This window comes from Haemaphysalis longicornis, unplaced genomic scaffold (genome assembly GCF_048455015.1).
Source record: "Haemaphysalis longicornis isolate Haplotype H1 unplaced genomic scaffold, Haemaphysalis longicornis Haplotype H1 scaffold_3, whole genome shotgun sequence".
NCBI classification, from domain to species: Eukaryota; Metazoa; Arthropoda; class Arachnida; order Ixodida; family Ixodidae; genus Haemaphysalis; species Haemaphysalis longicornis.
The window spans coordinates 99,731,876-99,756,222 of record NW_027526335.1 but is presented as its reverse complement, the minus strand read 5'-3'; the positions used below and the strand labels follow the sequence as shown (position 1 = coordinate 99,756,222).

Genomic DNA, 24,347 nt, shown 5'->3' with positions numbered 1-24,347 from the left:
TATGAGCTAATGCTGGGCTAACGTAGATGGTGTTGCGTGCTCAAGAAGGAATGAGAGCGCTAGCTTGGCAAGTAGGTGACATGCAGAGTAGAGAATTGCAGTCAGGCTTAGGCGAGCCGTCAGTAAAAATATGGGTCACATGAGGATATTGGCAGCCGATATAGGCAAGTGCTAACTTAAGATAATTCCAGGTGGAGTTTTCTGTGAGCTGAGTCTAGGTATGTTAAATTTGGTGCACATGTGTGAGAGTCCAAGACGAGAAATTGGAAGGCGGCATTGTTCGTCGTGGTTGAGAGGGCGCAGACATTAAATAAAGAGGTCATGGCTTCTGCGACCCTGGAAATTTACCTGTGTGTTTAATTTCGTAAAAATCTTTGATGAGTGCATCATATATCTCGAAAACACTGAGAAACGTTTTGTGCAGCCAGAAAACATCTAAGGAAAGATATCCAGCCAGCCCCAGCAACAGTACCAGCGCAGGATGAGTCCTTTGGAAGGCCCAGACATGTTCGCAGGCAATTATTTCTAGCAGCACCACGCTGGTTTTTACTTGTTGGAGAGAGCCGCTGTAGAACAGTCAGGATGTAGAGCAGTGAGCCGTCGGCATAAGTCGGGCAGAGAAGTGCCATTGGTTGGCAGTCACTGCCGCGTCGACTTGGTCTCGAGGAAAATGAGGCTGCCCACAATACGGCTCGAGGGCTTACGATCCGAGCAGGGGCCAGTCGCGTTCCCTACCACGGGGCCAGATCTGCCAGGGACCGCCTAGTCACGTACAATGAAATTAGTTCCCATTACCGCCTCTTCCGTCGTAGATACCCTCCCGCTTATATCCAACTCGACCTTTCCCAAGAACACGCGTGGCGTCTTCTGCAGACGAACACCTTTCATAATCCCGCAAAGCTGAACCTTATCCACCCTTCTTTATACCCCTCCCCAGAATGCCCTGCATGCGGCGCCCTCGCCACCATTCCTCCCATCCTGTGGGGACGTCCTAAAGACCCGTTTCCTTCAATTACTTGTGAAGAGTAGTGGGAGAAGGTGCTGGGGAGCTCAGACCAAGAGGCGCAAACCACTGTGGTCAACAGAGCTACCGAAGTCGCCACTTGGCTCAAGCTGGGCGCCACTACAGACCGTTAGACCACAGAACGCCTAATAAAGTGTTTCCCTCTATCTCTCTCCAGCAAGACATTCAGTAATTTGCGCCACTGCAGAGATACGGGAACATGTAGTTTTAAAGACGATAGTCTTTACTGGGCTACTTAAGCCCAGAAATTTTGGTCTGTCTGTATGTCTGTCTGTGATTCTATTCAGCCACCCCGCGAAAGTAAAACGTATACTGCGCGATAGTCCTATACTCACAGCAAAATGTGAGCGTCTAAGCCCGGTTTATATGTTCATACTTGTCACCTTTGTTGAACATGAACAAGGCATTACGCAAATATAAGACCGGAAATTAATACACAAGGGATATTTACAGTGTTTCTTTATTAAAATTTCATGAAACCATGGTTTCTCGATAGCAAATGATATTCTACCTCTACTGCAGAAAACCGCCGCCTGCTGTTGCCCGCGCAACCTCCTGGCGGCATAGGAGAAATCACGTGGCAACAACGAAAGGTTCCACTGGCTACGTTCCACGTTCTGCTTGGAAAGCACATGGAACACGGCCACGCGGTTCTATAAACCTTGTAGTCGGCCGCCTCCATTCACGCGCGTCTCTGCCGTAGTGCAGAGCTGACACCGAGGAACAAGGCCTGAACAGCGGAACGCGGTAAATTCAAATCGCCTTGAGCAAACCTTTAGTGTGTTTACCTTGGGATGAGCGCGACGGAACAGGAACAGCATGAGATGTGAGCGGGAAAGCAAAGGGGGGGGGGGGGCGGCATTCCCTTTGCAAATGTCCACAAAGACTATCGGCTTTTGACGACATTTGCAACGAAAGGAGCAGATACGCGGCCAATTTTTTTTTTACTCCGGGGCTCACGAGACGTTCCGATCCAGAATGTTCCCAATAACTCTTTGGAAGCGGACTTATTGTTCCCAGTGACCACCGAGTATCAACGGTTATTGAATCGTCTGTTTGTGAATTAAAGCACGGAAACGCCTTTATCCCAGGAAAGTCCAGAGGCGTTCGGGCGCAAGGTAGCGAAATGCACTTTTAACTCCCTCTGGAGCCTCTTTTGGGTTGTGCGAAGCTATCTCGCCGCACACAAATGCTAACATCAAGCACATAAAGTGTGGCATCGACGTCACGAGCGAGAACGTGCTTTAGATGGATAATTGAACTGTTAAACAATATAGGGCTCAGGACAGCTCCTTGGAGTATCCTGTACGTGCTGCCAAAAGACATCACCTACACCGTGGCGGATCTGATTGATTGTAGGGTTTAACGCGCCGACGCAACGCAGGCGATGAGGCGCGCCGTAGTGGAGGGCTCCGGTTTAATTTTGACCACCTGGGGATCTTTAACGTGCGCCGAAATCTCGTACACACCGGCGTTTTTGCTTTTCGCCTCCATCAGAAAAGCGGCCGCCGCGGCCGGGAATCGAGCCCGCGACCTCGTGCTCAGCAGCGCAACGCCTTAGCCACTGAGCCACCGCGGCGGGTACCGTGGCGGATCCATCGATCTAGCTGACTAACTAAACGTCCGCCTAGTGAATGCGTTCTGGCCTTCGACTTAAAAAATTTTTCAGAGACGCGTACTGAGGCCTACAGGAGTAGTTAATTGTGCTAGTTACAGAAGTACAAATCAGCCGAGTGTCAAAAGACGCATACACTATGAGCAAATGTGTTGGTTAAATAAGGGCGATCAGCCAAGCCCCTGAGTCATTGTATCGAAAAAAAGAAAAAGTTGCGAATGGAAAGTAATGACACTGATAACGAGTGAATACAGCCGCACCACTGGACGTGTGCCTTTCCAGGCAACAGCGAGGCGAATGCCCATAAAATGGGCAGCGCGCTATCTGCGCTGTTTTTTTTTTTTTTTTGTCTTCCAAATTTCAAAGGAGCGTTGCCTACGGCGATCGATTCTGAACAGCGCATTTCGATTGCAGCTGTAAGACATTGTCGCCAACGGTAATTTGATGCCCCAAAAAAAACTGCGGGAATGGCGAGCACATAACACAGCCAATCCACGGCAACCATTCGACAGTGCAATGATAAAGTTTTGGATGAATGATGATAAATATTCAATAAAAAATTCAAATGCTTTTTGCCAGCAGTTGCCGCATACCTTTCTTCCCCCGTATCTATACAAAAAAAAATGGATCCAATTCCATTCAACGTGAAAGCTGTCAGAAGTGAGGAGCAGCAATTGCCAGCGCTTCCCTAGTGTCATCGTTATGAGTAACTCGTGGTTATCTTCTGTTCATTTGTGTTTTAATCGTGTTCTGTGTTTTCCTTTTTTCTTCAGTGTTTAGGTTTTCTTTTTCTGTGTAAAGATTTTCTCATTCTGTGATTTGCTTTCGCTTATCTGTTTTAGTCAACTTGGGTGCAATAACCGTTCAAATTGTCAGATTTCTGTACAGTCTTAAAATGGGTATGCGCCGCGAAGCCAGGAACAACAACCATCAGAGCAGGCTGCCGGAGGCTAGACTGCGACTCGTAGAACTGTCATTGTCTCTTCAAGTTTTTTTTTTTTTTCGGTGACACAAAGAAGCTGGGCCACTGCCATAGGGATGTGCCCAAGGGATGTATCAACTCTTTCGTTGCAGCGACAGCTCCTCTGCCGTGCTACGACTATTCTGATCAGGTTGATGTTTATATGGTTTTCCCACTCCTTTTTCTTTTTTCTATACCTTGAACTTACAAACTCAATTGTTTTTCCTGCTCCCATGTCTTCTCTTACCTAATTGGTTTTCACGGCTAAAACAACTTGACCAATCCTCCTAACTAGGTGTGCGCCATTTGACTTGCGTGACGGCCAATGACATTGGGCAGATGACATCCCGGGCCTCTAAATTTCTCCACAATAGATTTGGGACAAGTAAGGAACACACAACGGGAAGAGGAAAAAGAACAATGTGTATTCCTCGAAGTAATGGTGCAAAAAGTATGTACAGAAACGTCCGGTCATTCCTGTAGGAAACGCAGTCACACTGAGACCACTGGTGAGCTATATACACACACAAAAACGCAGGTGATGACAGCAGGACATGACACTGGAGGAACTCGGACATCTGGTAAGAATGCTGCGAAATTTGTACGTTTAACACCAATGGCATGACACCAACTAGATATGCCTAGCACGGATGCTCCGGAATCGAAACCATAAATGTTAAATGAAGTAGAATAGAAGTGTAATAAAAAAAATGACCTTCCCCAATTATCAGCGGCGTAACCACTCCATACCCGCCAGGATATGTCATACTTTTCGCGCACTGACGAAGGTTACAAAGTTACCAGGTGTCGATGCCGCCAATGGACTAGGCGCCGCTCCCTGCCACAAATGCAGAGCGAGAGGCTGAACTCTGTGCCTCCACCTGACAATAAACTGCTGGTTCACTGGCACGCAGACATAAATACCACTTCTTCACGAACAATCATCAAATAAAATAACGTGATCAACTTCCCCGCAACGCCCATAGGCCTGTTCAAGTACGCGAGTGTGTGCTCTTACAGTCTGCTTTAGTTGGGCGCTTTTTGGTGTTCTACTGCTCGTGGACCTTCACGTCACGCGTCATTGGCCGTTTTGGTTATGGCCGTTTTGGTGTCCATTCACATTGCTGTTTGCTTCTCCGTGATTTGCAGGCACAGTGGCCGTGGACGTGGCTTCGTAGTTCCCGCAGAAAAAGTGCACCTCACCACGTTCGGTCCTCACGTAAGTGCTGAGGTAAAAGTTGACGAAGAGGACCAAGAAGAAGAAACACTGGGCGATGGCCAGGTAGACGAGGTAGCGTGGGTAGCCGCAGTCCTTGAAGAGCGGCACGCTGATGAAGCAGATAAAGAACGCGAACTGGATGATCTGCATGCGTGTGATGTACCGCTTCCACCACAGGTACTTCTGCACCGAGGGGCCCAGGGCGGCCAGGAAGTAGTAGCCGTACATGACGACGTGGATGAAGGAATTTATGCACAAACCCAAGGCTCCCTGGCCATCGGTCCCGAAAGTAAGGAAGAGCCAGCCGTTCCAGACCACCAGAGAGTGGTGGACCACGTGCAGGAAGGAGATGTGGCTGTACTTCTTGCGCAGCAGGAAGAAGAGGGTGTCGGCAAAGTCCAGAATGCGGACCATGAGGTACCACCACACGTAACTAACGATGGCAACCGTGTTAGGGTCGTGGAAGTCGATGCCCTGGCAGATCCAGCTGTAGCCGCCACCCAGGTACGAGTGGCTGAGGAACTTCCACAGGAAGAAACCGTTGAGGGCCACCATGCAGGCATTGTAAGCCATGATGACGTACTTGAGGTCGTAGGCTTTGCGGTCCCTCATAAACCGCGGCCCCCATACCTTAACCACGTACAGGTAGCCTGCGATCAGAGCCAGGACCATGGTAGGGTTTCCGACGAGAGGCCAGTCTTTGGTTCGCGGATCGGCATGAGCCTTGAGCTCCTCCAGGAGGTTCATCACGAAGCTCGCCATGGTGGTTCTGGAAATGAGAGGGTGGTGTTTTATGAAAAGGCATTACGAGAAACTGCGGCATTCTGGGAATGCACGTGCCGGTGTACTCACTCTTCCTGGCCATTGACACAGAGGCAACTCGAAGGCATGCGTAGCAGTAATTTGCTGTGGCGTCTGCCAGGCATTATAGGAATAGCTTTAGGCGTTATTAATCTGGCAATTTTATTCAAAGGGACTCTGTAACACTCCCGGTAAACGTATTCCCTCTTTCCTTCGCATCTCCAAGCACTGCGAAAGCTATGTTCGTCGCAGCAGATACGCCTCCCATTTCTACCTTGCTTTGCGGCTTTCTTTTAAAGCAATGCTTCACTACTTTCGCGCAGCAGCGTCACCGCGGCTGCGCAAGTTCACCTTTTGACCGCAGACACACCCCCTCCAACCCACCCCTCGAAGCACATCGCATGATTCGCCGGGCCCGCTTTCGACGCTGCGCACAAGGCCCCGTTTTCCGTCGTTCTGCTCAACTAGTGGCGGCGACCGCCGCTGTTGCAGGCGCTCAGCTTATCGGCAGCCAACCAACCGATCCGCCTCCCACGCATGCGCCACTGGGTCGTCTCGGGCTACGTGACTCGTCTTGCGGCCGGCGAAGAGGAACTCCGCGTTCGCCGTGAATGAAAGCGAGGGCAGGCCTCCTCCTGTGAGCATTGCACGGTACCGAACGGCTTTGAGCGCTGTGGTTAGCAACACAGCTACATCAAAGTTTAACCAAGCGAATCCGAGACTCAACCAGACGAAGCCAAGCTTTTGCTTTGCACATCGAAGGTTAGCTGAGCTTAGGCGCAGCCATTTTTTGATGTGGCTATCGAATGCGTTCATTGCTACAACTGAAGCAAAGCCGGCTACATCGCGGTAATGATGTACTTCCAGCGGTCGAAGAACGCCAGCGACGGAAAAGGGAGAAAAAATCTTTGTGTAAGTTTCTACGTTATCTGATGTGCACAGAGCAGTAATTTGTGGCTGAGGTACTTTGCGACCCCCTAGTATAAGTATTGGATGTGTTGATGACTACCTTCTGCAAGCATTTAAGATTTCAAGAAAAGTTGAAGTGTTGCATGGTCCCTTTATGCGACCACTGCCAATTTCCGCACCGAGTATGGTGAAAAGTTGTAATGATAGTGATGATGAAAATTTTTATTGTGGGGTCCTATTCTCTACTGGACAAGTTCACAGTGAATTCGACATGTTTTTTTTTTGCGTAAGCACAACTAAGTAATTAGTGACGGGATGCACGTATAGCTATGACAACATACAGTGTAATTTTACATTTCATTCATAAAAATCACAACCAATTTATCAAATATTGTAAGTGAAAGTTGTGAAAACACTTGGCACATTATAATTATTAGGACGGCAGCCGATATTGGCAACGGAAACATTTCTTCAGGTTAAACTTGGCGTCAACGCCATAAAGCGATCAAGTAACGTTGATCCAAAAGCCAGTGAAAGGCGGACGTTGAGCAAAAGAATATCACACAATATCTTTACCGCTCCTGTTTATTTCTTTCAATCGCTTTTACTAGCATAGTTGAGCTGTCTGCTTCAATGCAAGCTTTGTTGCGTTATCTCCTTCTCAGCCGTCACCACCGCCACGCTATCGTCTGCTGCTTTTTTTACAAGTTTATGGCGGGGCCACAGCAAAAGACGGGCGTGGTTATTGGTTGTATGACGCGGTAGGGCAGCGAAGCGCTGCGCCTGATAACCCCGAAGCGTACCTATACCGCCAATTCACTCATTCCTCCAGCTCAACTTCAGCGCAGTAGCAGAGTCCTTCAATGCCTTTTGGAAGCATTGAAGGACTCTGGCAGTAGTGAATAAAATAATTCCCGCGCCTTCCCGCGAGGGGAACACGAGTAAATGCAGAGCATTGGGGCCTCAGTACTGATTGAAGGCAGTGTTGCTTCCATCGCTTCTTCCGTGATGCTGGAGTAGCAGACACCAGTAAACGTGGGCACGAGCGTCAACCTAGGAAGGATGGAGCAACGCAGTGACTGAAACACGAGCGACCGCTAGCCGCTATATTTGCAGCGCGCGCAGTAGACGGAGAGCAGTACGGGGGGGAGAGCGCGCATGCGCAAGCAGCGCGCGCCCTTCCACGACCCACCGCGCTGCTATCACGCACCTGTTAGGCCGAGACCGCGACGGAGCGAACGGGCTGACTACGACGCATGCGCGCGCCAGCTGCTGTTGAGAGAGAGGAGGGAAGGAGAGGCGCACCTGCTGCGGACGCGAAACTGTTGACACCGTCCGACGCAGGAACAGGCGAGGCTCAGAAATGCTCTGCATTTAAAATGTCAGTCTTCTTTGTTATTTTTCTCTTGAGTTCGATCATGTGAAACACCAGCTTACTACGAGGAGTGTTGGAAATTGCCATGCATTGGGTTCTCTGTCATGGAGAGGCTTGTACTGCCCTCTTATGTTGCTGTTACGGCAAACAAACAATTTTTATTTTGTTGGCAAACATGAAAATAAAATGCGGCACATTATGCGTATGCTCCGTGATCGCTGACTTGGAAACAGTCAAAACTATTATTCCTCTCGGTGGAAAACAGTTTCAAACCGCGCGTTATGTGAAACTGCGCCGAATGTCGGGGAAATATTTTGCCCTACTTAACGGCGACGGTCACCGCCATTTTCAAGCTTTTACGTATCACGTCACTTTTGCGCAAGCTGAAGTTGCCAATGTGACGTGAGCGTTCCCGCCAACTGTTTATATTACGTCACTCCTTCTCAGCCAATCACAGAGACTGCTTTACGTACAAGCTGTATTGTTGATCAGCAAACACATGCCTACGTTGGCATGTTTGCTGTAATTAGTCTAGTTTTTCATCGCGGCCAAGAATTATAGGCTTTCAGTAAAGAGAAATTAGGCAAACTTCAGAACTGGTGCCAGTTATAAGATCAAAATGACGAAAGCATTCGCAACCGCTTTGTCAATTGGAAGCACGTGACCAAAGTTGAAAGCCAATCAGCAGAGACTCCCGGAAAATTCGCAGTTCACTCTTGATTTATGAAGTCAAGAATAGGGCCCGTGGTCTCTGTTAAGACGAAACAAATGCTTGTACGTGGCAGTGTCCGCGTCCCTTCAGAGGGCCGCAAAGGACCTGTTGGTGCTCGCAGGATCTTTCCCACACTGGACGACACTGCCTTTACGTCGAATCTAGATCTAAGAAGGGCATCCTCCCATTGTTCTTGTGCTACTGTAACAACACCTCATTTGGGGGGGGGGGGGGGGGGGGGGGGGCTTACTGGGACACAGACTACCTGCTGCAATGCGGCATGCTATATAGTTACAGGAGGTTTCTCAGAAAAAATACCGTGCAAACATAAGAAATCCTGCCAGATCAAATATGGGAGGCCGGCATCGCCACGCAAGAAAATAAAATAAAGGAAAACAGCACTTACGAAAAGGGTATTCAAAATTAATCGTTGTGCATCCACAGCTGAAAGAGGACGATTTCAGGATCCGACATAGCAGCAGCCAACTTACTCCCTCTATACCTTTTAACAGGCCTCTTACAGGACCACCGGAACGTTCTCTTTCCACGCCATTATTGTAACTGATGCCTCTGTCCGGAAGGAGAAGGCTGGCGTGAATATTTTTTCTCCCGGTCTAGATTGGGCCTTTTTCTTGCGTTTGCCTGACGTTACTACTTTTTTCCACGCAGAATTTCTCGCAACAGCCTTGGCTCTTCGTAAGCTTGGTTCCTCTAAAAGACCGGGAATAATTCTCACGGATTCCTTTTCTGGTTCTGCACTTACTTCCTCAACTTCATACCTCCTACGTCGAGCTCTTGCTTCTTTATCGCCTTCCTCCCTCCGTGAACTTCGTTTGGTTTGGGTACCTGGACATGCAGGTATCTGGCTTAACGAATCGGGGGATGCTCTGGCGGGAAAGGCATTGGCCGGTCCAGTAGTGGAGTTCTGCCGCCCATCAACTTCATGACTTTGGCTCGCTTCCGCTGACTGTGCTTACTTCGAAAAAACCCTGATTCTGTTTACGAAGACTCGGAGCTCGAGCACCTCCGGTACACTGGGAAGCGCAGCATAAGCCAGTCGCGAGCTTGCGAAGTCACCCTCACTAGCTCTCGATGTTGCGTGCCAAATTGAAATTACTACTTGCACCGCTCTAATCTGGCCCCATCACCGTTATGCGCACTCTGCAATGAACCAGAAACGATCGACCATTCCTTCTCCCGCCAACGGTTCTCCTCTATAAGGCGAAGGTACTTAGGAGGCACATGCAACCGGGTACACCTCCCACTGTCTGTTACACTAATTTTGTCATCCGGGGCAAAAGAACTGGGATTCTGCCACGGAGATCCTTGACGTGCGTTGAACTCCATCCTAGAATCAGGCCGTCTGCCTTGCCAGATATCACTTGGCCCTACTGGATTCCTCAGTAAAGCCTATGCGCGCTTTGCCCACTTCATCTGCACCCCATTCTCTCTTCCTTATTCTTACTTCCTAATTTTCATTCAGTGCCGTTTTTTTACCTTTTTTACTTCTGTCTATAATCTATTCCCTTATATATCTCTAGCCATCTACTGCTAATCCATTCGAATATTTGAATATTTTTCCCTACAAAAACTACAAAGTTTCTTTCGGCAAGGTGCCCCTTTCCTGGCCAATCCCCCTGAGTGGGTATGAGTTAAGTCACTGGTACCACCACCACCACCATATGCTAATAATGGTGCGAGGGATAAAAAGCGGTGATGTGATAGAGAAAATTATCGCAATTATTGGGGCGAGCACGAAAGCAGCAGTTTTCATTTGTGTGTGTGTGTGTCGTGATAAGAGAGCAAAGGCTTGCAAGCGAAACGTTATCTATGGGAAAGGATCACCTGATTTGAAATGTGGTCCCGGCGAAAAGAGAGAGAGAGACAACCTTTAATAGAAAAGGATGACCACTGGTCACGATGGGGAAAGGAATGGGGAGGGAGGGTAAGAGAAAATAAACAAATTAATGCTGGTCGTTCTCAATAGTCAATAACTGGGCCAGTTCTTGGAACCTGCAATTCATGGGCCAGTTCATGGGGATCGCAATAGGGTTTGTGCACATACACCAGTTCGTTCGGGGGAGGACCCGCTCAAACAACCCGTGCCAGACCGCTTTTGATTGAATAAACCGCTATGTCATATAATAGTTGTGCATCAGTTTGTTGTGGATCGGGATGGGGCTGAGGAGATTGAAATGTACGGTGCGTGGCGAAAGCTGAGCACCACCAAACTAGGTGTGTGAGGTGACACAAAATAGGTGACAGTGAAAACGCATAATCGCACAACGAGTGCTAGGAATGATGCCAAATAGATAAAAAGACAATGAAATCAATTTGAATGAATTCAAATGAAATCAAATAACGCAAACGGAGATAATTGGTCGAAAGAAATTTTGAAAACCTAAATAATAAGAATATAAAATAATTCCGGAAAATGGCGAACCGTGTAATGCCCTGCATTATCGCAATAATGCAGATTCGAGAAAGTTCCACGTGTAGTCATTGTAATAGTGTAAATGGAGATAATTGATCAAACAAAATTTTGCCAAAAAATTAACAAAAGTAACAAAAATATGAGAAAAAATACGGATAACGGCAAACCGTATAGCTACCTGCATTTCAAGAATAATTCAAAGTTTCTAGAAGTTACACCTATAATTTTATATTAGCATAAACAAGGAGATAATTGGTACAAAGAAACTTTTAACGCTTAAAAAATAAGAAAAGTATAAAAAAAAGAAAATGGCTAACCGTCAAAGCCCTGCACTTCCACAATAATGCAGATTTCCTAAAAATCCCAAATGTAGTCGTTATAACAGCGTATATGGAGATAATTGGTTGAGCGTATTTTCGAACAACAAAAAATTCAAAAAAATTAAACAATTACAGAAAATGGCAATCCGTATAAAGCCCCGCATTTCCACAATGCAGACTTCGCGAATGTTTCACTTCGGATCGTTATAATAGCGTAAATGGAGATAATTGGGCGGACAGGATTTAGAAAAAACAAAAAAATTGTCTGTAAAAACTCACTCAAGAGAAGCGGCGTGAGAATGCTAAGCATTAGTAGATAATTTTCTGAATTTCTGCACAATTGTGTGTGTTCGTTTTTCGGCATAGATGGATTAGATGCACATTTCTGGTATTGCAACTTCATATGTACGTGTTAATTTTTTTCTATGTTGCTCCTACTGTATTTTTCCTTTCTTAATTCTTCATATTTTATTGCTCCTAGTTTAGTATTTGCTATATAATATTTACTATTTTAATTCCTTGGTCTTTTCAGCACTGCTCAACACCTCCATTCACTATATTATTACTATTACAATGTTCTACCTCCGCCAGGCATGCATTGTCATGCAAATGTATGGCGTTACATTGTGGGTCTGCTTTCACGACTTTTTATTCGCCTTTCGCCTGATTCTTTTCTGGGCTTCTTTATTTGTGTCGTCACTTTTTGGGAGGAGATGTATAAGCGGCATATTTTAACAGCGAAGCTGTTTCGGGCCACGCAATGTAAAGCGATGTACTTCACGTCAGGCGAAGGTACTCCGCTGGGCCGATGGATGGCGCCACCGCTTCGACGACCATCCAGGATGCGGTCTTGGCTAGAGTGCGACAGGGCACGCACGTCCGCACTCCCATATATGCACTGAAACTATTAGAGCTACGTGGTTGAACTTTGAGTACGTACATACCGCGGCGAGTGGCGTTGGGAGCCATTCCCGCTTTTGCGGAAAGGGGCAGCCAGCCTACTGACGTCGCAGAAATACTACTGCCGTATTCGAACAAAGGGTAGCCGTGCACGATTGTGAGGGACCGTACGCGCCCACCGCCGGTTCGTCAGCTCGGGACCCCTACCGAGGGCCCAGATGTGCTCCCGAAACGATGCGACGGACGTCCAGTGCGCGATGTCGCCTCGTGCACCGGGGCATTCGGCCCACTTCCGCCCCTCAAATATGCGTGAAATAACTTCCATGCTTCCGCTTCGATTTCGCACATGCCTCGGCGAGTGGCGCTGTGAGCGACCCTCTCCGGCAGGAGGTGGCCGCCAGCGTGCCCAAGTCCGCTTTGCTGTTCCATCAGATTTCACAGGCGTGGTACCGGCCTTAATATTTTCGTTATTTGGAACTATTATTTCTGTAATTTTTCGAACTTTAGCACTTCTGTATTTTATTTCTGAAGATTTCGCTCTACAAGTTATCTCCATTTACGCTGTTATAATGGTCAAATGTGTTACCTCCACCACGTATGCATTTCTTTGGAGATGCAAGGCTGTACGCGATTGGGGCTGCGGGGGGTACTCGACAAAGAAGGCAAAGCATTAACACGCGTGACCTTAAGAAGGCACGCCAAATGACCCCGGAACTAAACACAAAGCAATGGTTTTGTGCAGACTAGGGAAGTTACGAAGGTTCCTTACCTCTTGTCAAATACTGCAGTGGTCTAGTTGCTCTGTCGATGTTTTTTTTTTTCTTTGTCAGATTGGAGGAACCCTTTATCCAAATCAAGGCTGAAAAGAACAAGTTGCTGATTTCAACTGGACTGTTCATAATGAAAAAAAATGCATTATGCTCTGGCGATGACCTGCAGAGAGTCCCAAAAATTTAAAAATAGCAGTTAAGTTACCCTGCGACACTTTCTTCAAATTTTCCAAAAATCTTAAGTGCTTGCAGAACGTATTCAGCCAACACATCCAGCACTTAGATTAGAAGGTCTCAGGCCAGAATTACTACTCAACCCGCCGCGGTGGCTCAGTGGCTAAGGCGTTGCGCTGCTGAGCACGAGGTCGCGGGTTCGATTCCCGGCCGCGGCGGCCGCTTTTCTGATGGAGGCGAAAAGCAAAAACGCCCGTGTGTACGAGATTTCGGCGCACGATAAAGATCCCCAGGTGGTCAAAATTAATCCGGAGCCCTCCATTACGGCGCGCCTCATCGCCTGCGTTGCGTCGGCGCGTTAAACCCACAATCAATCAATCAGAATTACTACTCCGTGCCCATGACATAACTCGTAAACTCGGTCAAAAGAATTTTCTCTTTCCAGCTCTTGGCTTTCTTTGACAGCTGGAATTACGTCATTACAGCGCTGTAGCGGATATTTGCCGGCTTTCCTTCATTTGCAGCAATTAACGTATTCCATAGCCACTTCAAAAAGACATCCACGAAAGCAAAACAGACACGGAAAACGTATCTGCTGAGACAAACAAATCACACAGTGCCGCTTCGTGCTCCACAGAACTACACTTTTCACAGTGCTCAAATACGCAAAGGATAGAGTATAGCAGAGTCCCTTCATCAAAAAATGACACTGCTTTTTTTTTAAAGAAAAAGTGAGGCACGAAAAATTATTCCAAATTTGGAAACGGTGTGGCGGAGTGTTTACACAAATGCATAAACTTAGGTTACTTCCGAAAACAAACATTGCAATCTGCTGTGAGCTATGACTCTAGCGAACCGATAGCTTAAAGGGACCCTGCAACACTCTGAGCAGTGCAAGTAAACCTGCGCGACGCTTAGCTCACACTACCAGAAATACCTGAGCCAAATATTACACGTGCACGTGAAGCGGTGAACGCGCAAATCGTCGTGAAAGACACGGAAAAACTAACCGCACTCTTCTTAACCGCACTCTTCAGTCGGTAAAGCCCTGGCATGGCTTTACCGACGTCATTGAGGCCACGGCTGTCCGATCAGCTGTCACTGGTCAACTTCGCGGCTAATTTCTAGCATTTCCTCTGACGATCCGCCGTCGTCGGCGCTGTGTACGAACCTCTTCTACGCCTGAACCTGTAGGGACAGTTTTACCGCTTATTTTGTGTTTTGAGTGCGCGTGGAGTTTGAGTGATGAACTAATACTTCCCTTTCAACCAGAGCACTCGACAACAAACACTGTTTCAAAAACGACCTACCAGCCCGACCGCGCGCTTGCGAGCAGGCACCCATGCCTGCTTTTTTGTGGCACCAGACCGGAAATAGACCCCTCCACGTTGCGGAGAAAAGGAGAAAACTCCCCGGCCTATGATATATCGAAGGCCGGGAGCCTGCCCCCGGTCCGGGAGAGAGGGGGGCGGCTTAAACGCGACTAAGGACCCTGTAAATACAGGGACCTTAGTCGCGTTGTCCGCGGTCGAGTTGAGAGGGAACGATTACGCGCGATTTCTCATCGCGTGTAGCTTCGGTGATAGTGAACGGATTTCCATAATTCTGGCAGGAGGGGATTGCTGGGACCAGACTTTACCCCGAAATACATTCCTAGATGTCGATGGTAAGTGCTAGGGCCCCTTTAAATTGATTAAAGGGTTTAACGCACCGACGAAAAGCAGGGCAAGAGAAGCGCCGAAGTGAAGGGCTCCGGATTAATTTTGACCACGTGGGGATCTTTAATGAGCGCCGAAATGTCGTACACACGAGGGTTTTTGCTTTTTACCTTCACCTGAAAAGTGGCCTCCGTGGCCGGGGATCGAAGCCGCGCCCTCGTGCTCAGCAGCACAACGCCTTAGCCACTAAGCAACCACGGCGGGTGATCCGATAGCTTCCAGACACACACACCGACATTCAAAAGCTAGTGAAAATTCCTAAGGGGAGGTGAAATCAGCGGGAAGCGACAAAAAAAAAAGATCGACTCAGCAAGACAATGTGTGGCATTCGAGAATAAACAAAGACGTACTGTACGGGCACTTCGACGTACAATTGCACCCTGTCTATTATAGCGCTCAGCAAAGGCAGACGTCATAGGACTACCCAATTCATATCTGCACCATCCGCATGCTTGCACCACGTATGCTTGATGGACATCTGCAGAAGTGAAGAATTGCCAGTTCGCTATGCACCTCTCAGAAATGCGCGGTTAAGAAAAGCTAGAGCGAAATCGGAGCGAACGCAAGACTTGTTTGATTTAATTTTCGAGCCTTGCGGGTACACACAAATCGAGTTCTAACTGGGTCATTGCTTTGAGTTAAAAATGGTGTGGAAATAAACGAAGAACGTGCAGAGTGAACGTCCAATGTGCAGACTACACGAAGACGGCAGAAAGAAGGCGAGGCAATGCGCAACTTGCAACTAGCTTTATTAGGAAGAAACGGTCTATGTCATCCCTTTTAGTTGTAGCAAGAAGTATATTGGGCAGACTGGGCGTCGCCTCAACGAACGATTGCGTGAGCACGCCAACAATGTGAGTAGCGACACAACTTTCGGCCACCCATTGCCGTGATCATGGCTGTATGACTGTTTGATAAGAGCAGCATCATCGGCAAACACTATGCCAGCGGACTGAGGATATTATTGAAGCACGTGCGATAATACGTTCCAGTGATATATGTGTGACTATGCCCTCACTCACGCTAACCGAGAAAGGAGTGTACTTTTTAAGACATGGGGATACTTTGTAATGACTGAACGTTCCGAACACGTTCCGCAGTTGTGTCGTGGAATATAGGGTAAGATGACGTGTGATTTGGTGTGTGTAGAATCACGTTTCTTCCTAGCAAAGTTAGTGGCACGTTGCGCATTGTGTTGTCTTCTTTCTTTCGTCTTCGTGTGGTCTACGCATTGAACGTTGAGGGGGATTTATCAACTCGCCCAACCCCATGCTTTGTTAAGTTTCAAGTGCCGAGGTCAAAACTTTACGCGCGAACACGTGGTCTTCGATTAATGTAGCGCGGCCTGCTGATAGCTACCGGCGTTGCTCACTGAGATACTGGACGCGGTGAGCATCGGGCAGCATCAGAAAAATTAATTAAGACGTATTCCTACGGCGTGGCTCAGCAAAGTGGCGGTTATCCAAAGGTAAATACAGACAATGGGGCTCTGTGTGCAATTCACGCTAGGACGACAAAGCCATACCCTTGAATATTCGGGACATAGACGGCTGAAACCACACTCAGCATCGTATGGTGCATAGAACTCATACAAAAATGGCTAATGGGTGTCTATATGAAAACCTATGGTGAGCTATGGCTGCCTATGGGTCCCTATGGTCACCCATAAAAGGGCATAAATTAGGCTATAGCCAGCTATTAAAGTTTTTATGTATCTGCACTAAACAATGTAAACCATACAATTCTCTTTAGACGATTATAGAACATCCTAGTGTGTTTAGTCTATAGAGTCATAGCCATTCAGGTTACTGTAGCCAGCTAAAGATATATGTATGGCTTTAGTTCTATAGACTAGCCACGACAAAGCTCTTTTGGCTGGCTATAGACAATTGTTTAGCTTTAAGTCTACAGACATAAAACCATTCAGCTGTGTTTTGCCAGCTATAGGAAAGAATTCGTTCTAAAGCTAAAGAGAGACAGCCATCAAAGCTATTTTGGCTGGCTATGGGCCGTTGTTTAGCTCTAACTCTACAGACTCAAAATCATTCAGCGGTTTTTTGCCAGCTATTGAGAAGAATTCTTAATAAAAAAAGAAAGAACGCCATAAAAGCTAATTTGTCTGGATATAAGCCGTTGCCTAGCTCTAAGTCTACATACTTGGAACCATCAAGCTGTCTTTTGCCAGCTATTGGAGAGAATGTGCCCTAAAGCAAAAGAGAGGCAGCCATAATAGGTTCTGCGGCTGGCTACAGCACAATATGTAAATGTAAACGTTTAGACGCGTGACAATTAAGCAACATTTAGCCGGCACTAGGAAAGCGTTTGGCGCAGAATTTACAGGCCTGCATCCATAGAAGCTTCCTTAGCTAACTACATAGTGACATGGCTCCAAGTCTCCAGCCGCTAATAGAAAAGTGTTTCCCTATAAGTTTCAATTCGAGCAGCCGTTAAATTCTATTCCGCTGGTTTCAATATGACTTATGACGCGAAATTCATACTCGTGATTTACCTAGCTACATCTACAACACAGATTGGATAACGATGATGAGGTTGATCGACCGGTTATATGAAAGTATTTGTTCAATAACGCCAGTTACTTATTATACCAACAATACGGGAAAAATACAATTAAAGGCAGCTACTGATTAACACTCAAATTCAGGTTGAAACTTCGGATGCTGCGCGTCGGCAAAGCTTGCAAATGAACGTTCACCGCAAGACGTTTAAGTTCGGCGAATTCTTCCTCTGCGGCCCTTCGCTGCCGCGGTCAAGTAAAAAAACGGGCTTCTCTGAAAACGGCCCTCTCAGCGTCGAAGTAGATTGGACTTTCGCGGCTCACGGTACTCGCGACACGGTCAGAAATATGGTGGCAGCTGTGAACAACCGCATTCCTTCTTTCGAGGAGCCCACTTTGAGATTAGTCATTGAGAAAGGGGAGAGCGACCCACGCGGGACAGAGGGAGGCACAGAAAGGAAATTCTGGGAAGCGATGAAAAGGTAGAGGGGACACCCCTGCTTCCTATTTTATTTTCTGTCGTTTGTTTGGCACACTTTTTGGCGATGGGGACCGAAGGACCCGGGCTGCGCGTCGCTACTGTAGCCCGGCCGTGCAAAGGAAAGCTTTCGTTAAAAAGAAGGGTCAGACGTTCCGCACTGTCTTAGTATTCGTGCGCACAGCAATGATAGTGCCAGACAATTTTCCCTGAGTACTTAGAACGGATAGTTTTTTTTCGGATGAAGGAAACAAAACGTTAAGCGACGTTGTATTTACCAAATAAAAATAATTACCAGCGAACAAGTTAGAAAAAGGTCGAAATATGGGCACGTATCTCCGCACTATTTGCTAGCGCGAAGGACCTGCTTATACGAGGATGTACTCAGTCAGCCACATTTCGTCTCCCGGCTCATGTACGCGGGTTGCCTGGTGCTGGGAATTGAAGATTCGACCGCAATGTATTCGTGTAGATGGTGTGACGCCAAGCAAATGTGTCGCTTTTCGCTGTCGTAAATTTGGTTGTTTACGGTGACAATGTTACAATTAATTCAAACTTCAAGTCATGCGAAAATGGATACCTGCGATACCGTGGTAGGAATTTCATCGTACGCAAAGCCCCAGGGTGAGTGATCTTACGAACTGAAGAGGCTGTACAGTGCAAGAAATGCAGGACTTTTTTTGGTGTTCAAGAATACGTTTCCAAACTACCCTGCACCACATGGGCATTGCAACGTACACAGAAGTGAAGATTTGGCCGCGATGATCTGACAATAATTATTTTTTCGTGAACTGAGAAAATTTACAAGGAACTGAGCGGACTTGGAAAACGCTTTTTTTATTATTGGATTGTGTGCGACCATCATCATTGTTTTATTAAGAGTGTGGAATTTCCATTTTTGCCACCGTACTTGCAGCTTTGTGCTTTGTGCATTGAGTACTGAGCGTAATGAACGACTTCCGAGTGCTCTCTTTTCTGTGGACGCAGCACCTGTGGGTATTTGGGTCTCGGCGGGCGTTCGTTGTGTCCCGGGCGTTGTGTCCCGCCCCGTAGTGTGGCTGTCGAGCGAGTAACCGTGAGCCAGAGTGTTGGAATGCGTGGGCTGTGTATTTAGATCGGCGTATGTGAACAACTGTTTATTGGCGGCGAAGTAGCGTAGACAGTAGCCCTGTATGTAATGGATTGGATGAATGAACCCCTTGGTTTTACTTTTCTTGAATGATCGTGTTTTAGCCTTTTGGTAATGAAAACTGGCGAAGTGTTTGCAATCGCAACCTTTTACTCCCGCTATATCGTTGAAGTGTTCACGGAGAATATATTACAGAATGCAGCTATGTCACACAACCTAAGTGCCTCAGGAGAAGTTCTAGAGGTCCGCAAGGCTATATGCCGGCATGTCAGCGTGCTAATAACTTCTCAGCGGCTAGTGCTGTCGCTGTGTTTCAAGTTGTGCTGGTTCTATTTCGGCAGCCCATGCAAACATATCGTACGGTCGGCTATTGAAAATCCTTTTTATGACTGTCTTTACTATTTTGCCGAATTAACAATAGACGTTTCTATGGCTCTCCTTAGCGATTCCTATTGACATTCCTATGGGTGTCTTTAGCTTCTATAGCCATTTCGACATCGAAAGAAGAGCTAAAGACAACCATAGAACCGGCTATAGAAGAAGGTAAAGACACCCATAGGAATGTAGATAGGAATATTTAAAGAAAACCACAGAACCGGCTGTAGAAGACGCTAAAGACATCCATAGGAATGTCAATACAAATAGCTAAAGACAGCCGTCTAACCGGCTATAGAAGAAGCTAAAGACACCCATAGGAAGGCCTAGAGCCACTAGATGAGGTTTCAGAGTATCGGCACTCTTTTCTGTCATTGTTCTATGCCGCCGACAGCGGACATTGGTAGAACTGCGTCATGTGACATTTGTTTACTACGGGAAGACCCATAGGCGCTGACATTTTGGTGCCTCTGGGTTGCCGCGCACCCGTTCTTCGATAAGTCGTCATTTTCGAAGCACAGTGCGGCCGTATAACACGTCGACAGTGAGTTTCAACCACCCAGACAGAGTAGCGATGCCGTGCTGCTCTGTACTAAGCTGTTTCAACCGGCGTGAAGGTGGAAAACGCCTGCATCGCTTCCCGCTGGGAAAGAAAGACACTGGCCTAGCGTAACCTACAGCCACTTAAAAGACGCGGCTTAATTAGTGGCTCAGCGTAACCTAGAGCACTAAATGAGCTACGCTAGCGTAACCGAGCCTGACCTTATCGCACCGGCGTGCTGTTTCTAAATCTTCGAAAAGTAAACACAGCTGTCGTGGTTGCCAAGCGGCCCCCGGACCAATCCCGCCCGTCAATGTTAGCCGCAATAGGAACAATAAAGCTGGCCACTCTGGCGTCAGGCACCAAAATGGCTGCCGCCATGCGTCAGTGTCGTTACTCTTAAGCGTGGCTTATTTAGTGGCTCTAGAAATGCCGATACAAATTGCTAAAGACAATCATATAACCGGCTATCAACGAAGCTAAAGGCACCCATAGGAATGTCTATACGATAGCTAAAGACAGTCGTGGAACCGGTTATAGAAGAAGCTAATGACACCCATAGGAATGTCGATACGAATCACTAAAGACAGCCATAGAAACGCCTAAAGATAATTGGGCCAAATAGCTAAAGACAACTATAAAAAGGATTTTCTGTAGTTACCGTACACTATTTTTGTATGGGAAAGGCCATACTATTACGCAAAATTTGCAACGACGTTGATTCTTTTTCAATATAGACGGGAGTCGGCGCTGCTGCGTCAATAGGCATGATTGGCACTTAAGTGCAATTCACAATGGTGGCTTCGCTTGCCGGATACAAGTGGGAGGCTCGAAAGCTGTAGCGCGGAGTGCTGCTGTGGTCGGGTTGCAGCGAACCGCGGGTAGTGAGCATGTGACCATCCATATTCGCTATACCGAACGAGCTATGCAGCAGACCACGCGCCACAACCGCGAATAGCAGGATGCACAATAAAATATAAATAGGGCTGGATGCAACGCAAGCGACAGATGCGCGAATGAACGGTAACCGAGGTGATGAGTATTAATAACACAGCGATGTACAGGGGGGATTAAAAGAAATGCGAACAACGGAGCACACAGCCTCTGACGCATGCCGCACCGTCAGGCTGCACCTTCACTAAACTGCGCGCATCGCATGCGTAGTTCTTTCAGAGCGTTTGAGAGTGTGGCCTACTGTAAGGGGAAATGCTTGATAAAGAAGCGACGCCGGTCATTTACTTTAAGGCGTCTTTTTATGGTCTGTCGCCATTGAGCGTCATGTTATCTCGCACATTGGGGAGCCAAGCGCCAAGCAGGCTCATTGCAGCTTGCACGATGCCCTTCAACGATCATCCTGGTCAGTGGCGACACAGGTGAAAATGCGCCTCAAAATAAACAACTGGCGCCCATTCTTGATTAAGCCTTTCCCGTAAATGTAGGCCACACTCTCAAACGCTCTCAAAGAAATAAGCATGCGCGCAGTTTCTGACTTGGTAGCCGGGCGGGGCGGCATGCGTCGGAGGCTATGTGCTCCGTTGTTCGCATTTCTTTTGATGCCCCCTGTACCTAGGCGCATAGCAGTTGGAGGCTTTACTGGCGTGTAATAAGCACCATCGAGCAGCTTAACGTAAACTTACGGAATAAAATGGGTGAGCTAGAAGCTTAGAAGTTTGGGACCGATGAGACCGGAAGGAAAAATATGAAAGAATGCTGAAGAACTGAATAAGATAAAAGAAAAACGAGTTCCTGGCACGCTGTTCAGAAATTGAGTCACTGCGCTTCCGAAATAACTTTCAACTAATTCACGATGCTTGCACTTCCACTACAGCACCGGAAAGAAAGGTGCGGAAAGCAACGAAGACGCTTGTGCACGCACACACGCACACATATAGCGTACTACGCACACACACACTCGAAGCGCGTTGTTACCTCTAGAGCTCTTCACATCCGTCTTGTCCACCGCTCCCAACAGGCCGCGCAAATTGAAATGTGAAGGGTCAAGAAAAGTCTGCTCTCGGCGCCGATGATCACGACGTACCACTCAGTCGCCTTTCCCCTGCATAAATGAAACGAAGTTTCCGGATCAAAACACTCCTATGGCCGGCGGTCGAGAGCCGGACGGGAGCGGAAATTATTGCATAAGTGGCCGCTAATGCGGGCGGAGAAAGTGCGATTGCCATTTATGCTCCACATTTGAGAGAGCCGCCGCTGCGATAACACGCAACTAGATACTATCCAACTAGACACTCAGGGCCGTATGGCAGGTTTTCGCGACGGCCACTACGTCACGTCCCGCGGGCCTCCATCGGAGCACTATACACCTAGATGCTTCAAGGCCCTATAGCTGCCGCTGTTATGTCAGAGGCTGGTACGCCAGTGGCGACGGTGAATCCGGAATAAAGGGGAGGAATTTTGCGCATGTTCTGTGCGAAAACAATACCCTCCCCCCCTTCTCCCCCCAAATACCCTAGCAATGTTCAATACCGCGGTAGCAAAGTACCGCATACGGCTCGTTTATATTTCTCTGTTTCAGATTTCTTCGATTTCCTGCCGCGGCGGCCGCTTTTCTGATGAAGGAGAAAACCAAAACCGCCCGTGTGTACGAGATTTCGGCAAACGTTAAAGATCCCCAGGTGGTCAAAATTAATCTGGAGCCCACCATTACGGTGCGCCTCATCGCCTGCATTCGTCGGCGCGTTAAACCCTACAAACCAAAGCAAATGTTTACGATTTGTCGCCGGCGGGCGATAAAGGGAATTGAACCACTCGAACAACTGAATTACCATTTACCTTTCAAGGTGGACGGCCGCGTTGCATGAAGAGGAGACGGTAAGGGCCGGATTGCAAATTGGGGCATTTTTGAATTGGGGCAAAGACAGGAAGTGAAGATGTTATCTAAGTGTGAAGGTGGGGGGGGGGGGGGGATGCAAACTGGAAGCGATCTTGCTTTGTTCCTATTTAATTCCATTTGAGGTTAAAATTGCCACGTCAGCGTTCAGCTAGATAGGAATTGACAAGGGCAGGGGGGAGGGGGGCGGGCTCCGACGCCATGCCGGGGGCTGCAGGTTGCTGTCCCCTGCCTGGCCTGACAATTTATTCGGGGGGCCCATGGCGCCCCCCACACTTCTTACGAACTATTTGGAGCTTTCTTTGCTCGCTCGTCCGCAACCATAGTCATCCTGAAGGAAAATTTATCTACCAAAAAGTTTCTGCTACACCGCAAAACGTACATCAAAACGAGTGCACTCGCGCGTCCGCTATCACAAGCATTTGAATGGACCGGGTCATCGTCGGTGCGTAATCTAGTTACAAGTTACAACTTGATGCTGATTGGGCATCGTTCCCGCTTTCACAGTTGCTCAACGTCTGAATAGCTGTGTGCAGCAGCCTAACATATAGGGATGCACCAGTCCTCGTAGTTGGAATTCTAAAGTGAAGCAGTGCTCTCCTAGTCATCTGTCAAAATTCTTTTGATGTTTCCAACGGTGAACATATTTTCCAACCTGAAGTTCAACCTATAAGCCTGAGGGCACAACGTAAAAAGAATGTCGGGAAGACCATAAAGTCAGGTTAATGACTTTTTCGTTATTTATTTGAAAAGGTATGTTTGAGCTGCTCGAATAGAATATCGATTATGGGGGAGTCGTTCCCTCTTGATGTTTCGCGTATCTTGTCGAGTAACAAGCGCACGCTTACCATATTTTTTTTTTCCACCGAATTTTCAGGGGATGAAACTAGTTCCTGTCCCATTTCTTGGCCCCCTCAAGAAGCTGCATGATTTCCCACTTCTCTTTCACCACATCGGGAGCTGAAGAGTTAGTTCAGTTTCTTGTTCGTGGGCTCCATGTAATGGAAAGTAATGCTGATATCAGGCTTAATGGGGCCGCGACGATTTATGCACGGGAATCATCTGCAAATACGTGCTGCAAAATTAATAGCTCATTCGCTTCAATTGTGTGTAAGAAAAACGATGAATTACACCTCGCGTATGAAATGAAGAGTTGAGCGGAAGCCGGCTTGGCCGGAAAAACGCAGGGCAATTACAAAATGACACCGGCCATGAATGTTAATAGAAAGCAAAAAGACGTTGCGGCTCCCGTACGGCCGTACGGGAGCCAGAACATCTTTTTGGTTTTTATCAACATTCATGGTTGGCTCGGTAGCTGTGCCAAAGCACAGGCTACTAATCCGTTCATCTTCTCTATGCAGACACTCACCGTTCTCGGCAGCTCGCTCCTAAGGGCTTTCCTGCCTGCTTGTGCCGGACGAACGCCGTATCCCGCCCCCAACAACTCTGTGAATGGCTCCCACAACTGGCGCCACCCCTGGACCGATCTGCACTTCACCGTACCGCCGCCAGATGTCTCGATCTACGAT

General features: G+C 47.6%; 1 protein-coding gene across 5 annotated transcripts; it reads right to left on the bottom strand.

Moving 5' to 3' along the window:
* Positions 1-4,004: 4,004 nt before the first annotated feature.
* On the bottom strand, positions 4,005-24,347 carry LOC144174934 (very long chain fatty acid elongase 1-like). Of its 5 annotated transcripts, XM_077703927.1 has the most exons (5): positions 24,188-24,347; positions 21,900-22,026; positions 14,278-14,402; positions 13,040-13,129; positions 4,005-5,588 (listed from the first exon to the last, which is right to left on the bottom strand). In XM_077703927.1, the coding sequence occupies exon 5, from the start codon at positions 5,579-5,581 to the stop codon at positions 4,679-4,681; it is 903 nt and encodes a 300-aa protein (XP_077560053.1). In that variant the 5' UTR covers positions 5,582-5,588; positions 13,040-13,129; positions 14,278-14,402; positions 21,900-22,026; positions 24,188-24,347; the 3' UTR covers positions 4,005-4,678. The 5 variants fall into 5 exon arrangements, with proteins under 5 accessions (XP_077560053.1, XP_077560052.1, XP_077560055.1 ...); XM_077703926.1 differs by lacking the exon at positions 14,278-14,402; XM_077703929.1 differs by lacking the exons at positions 13,040-13,129; positions 14,278-14,402.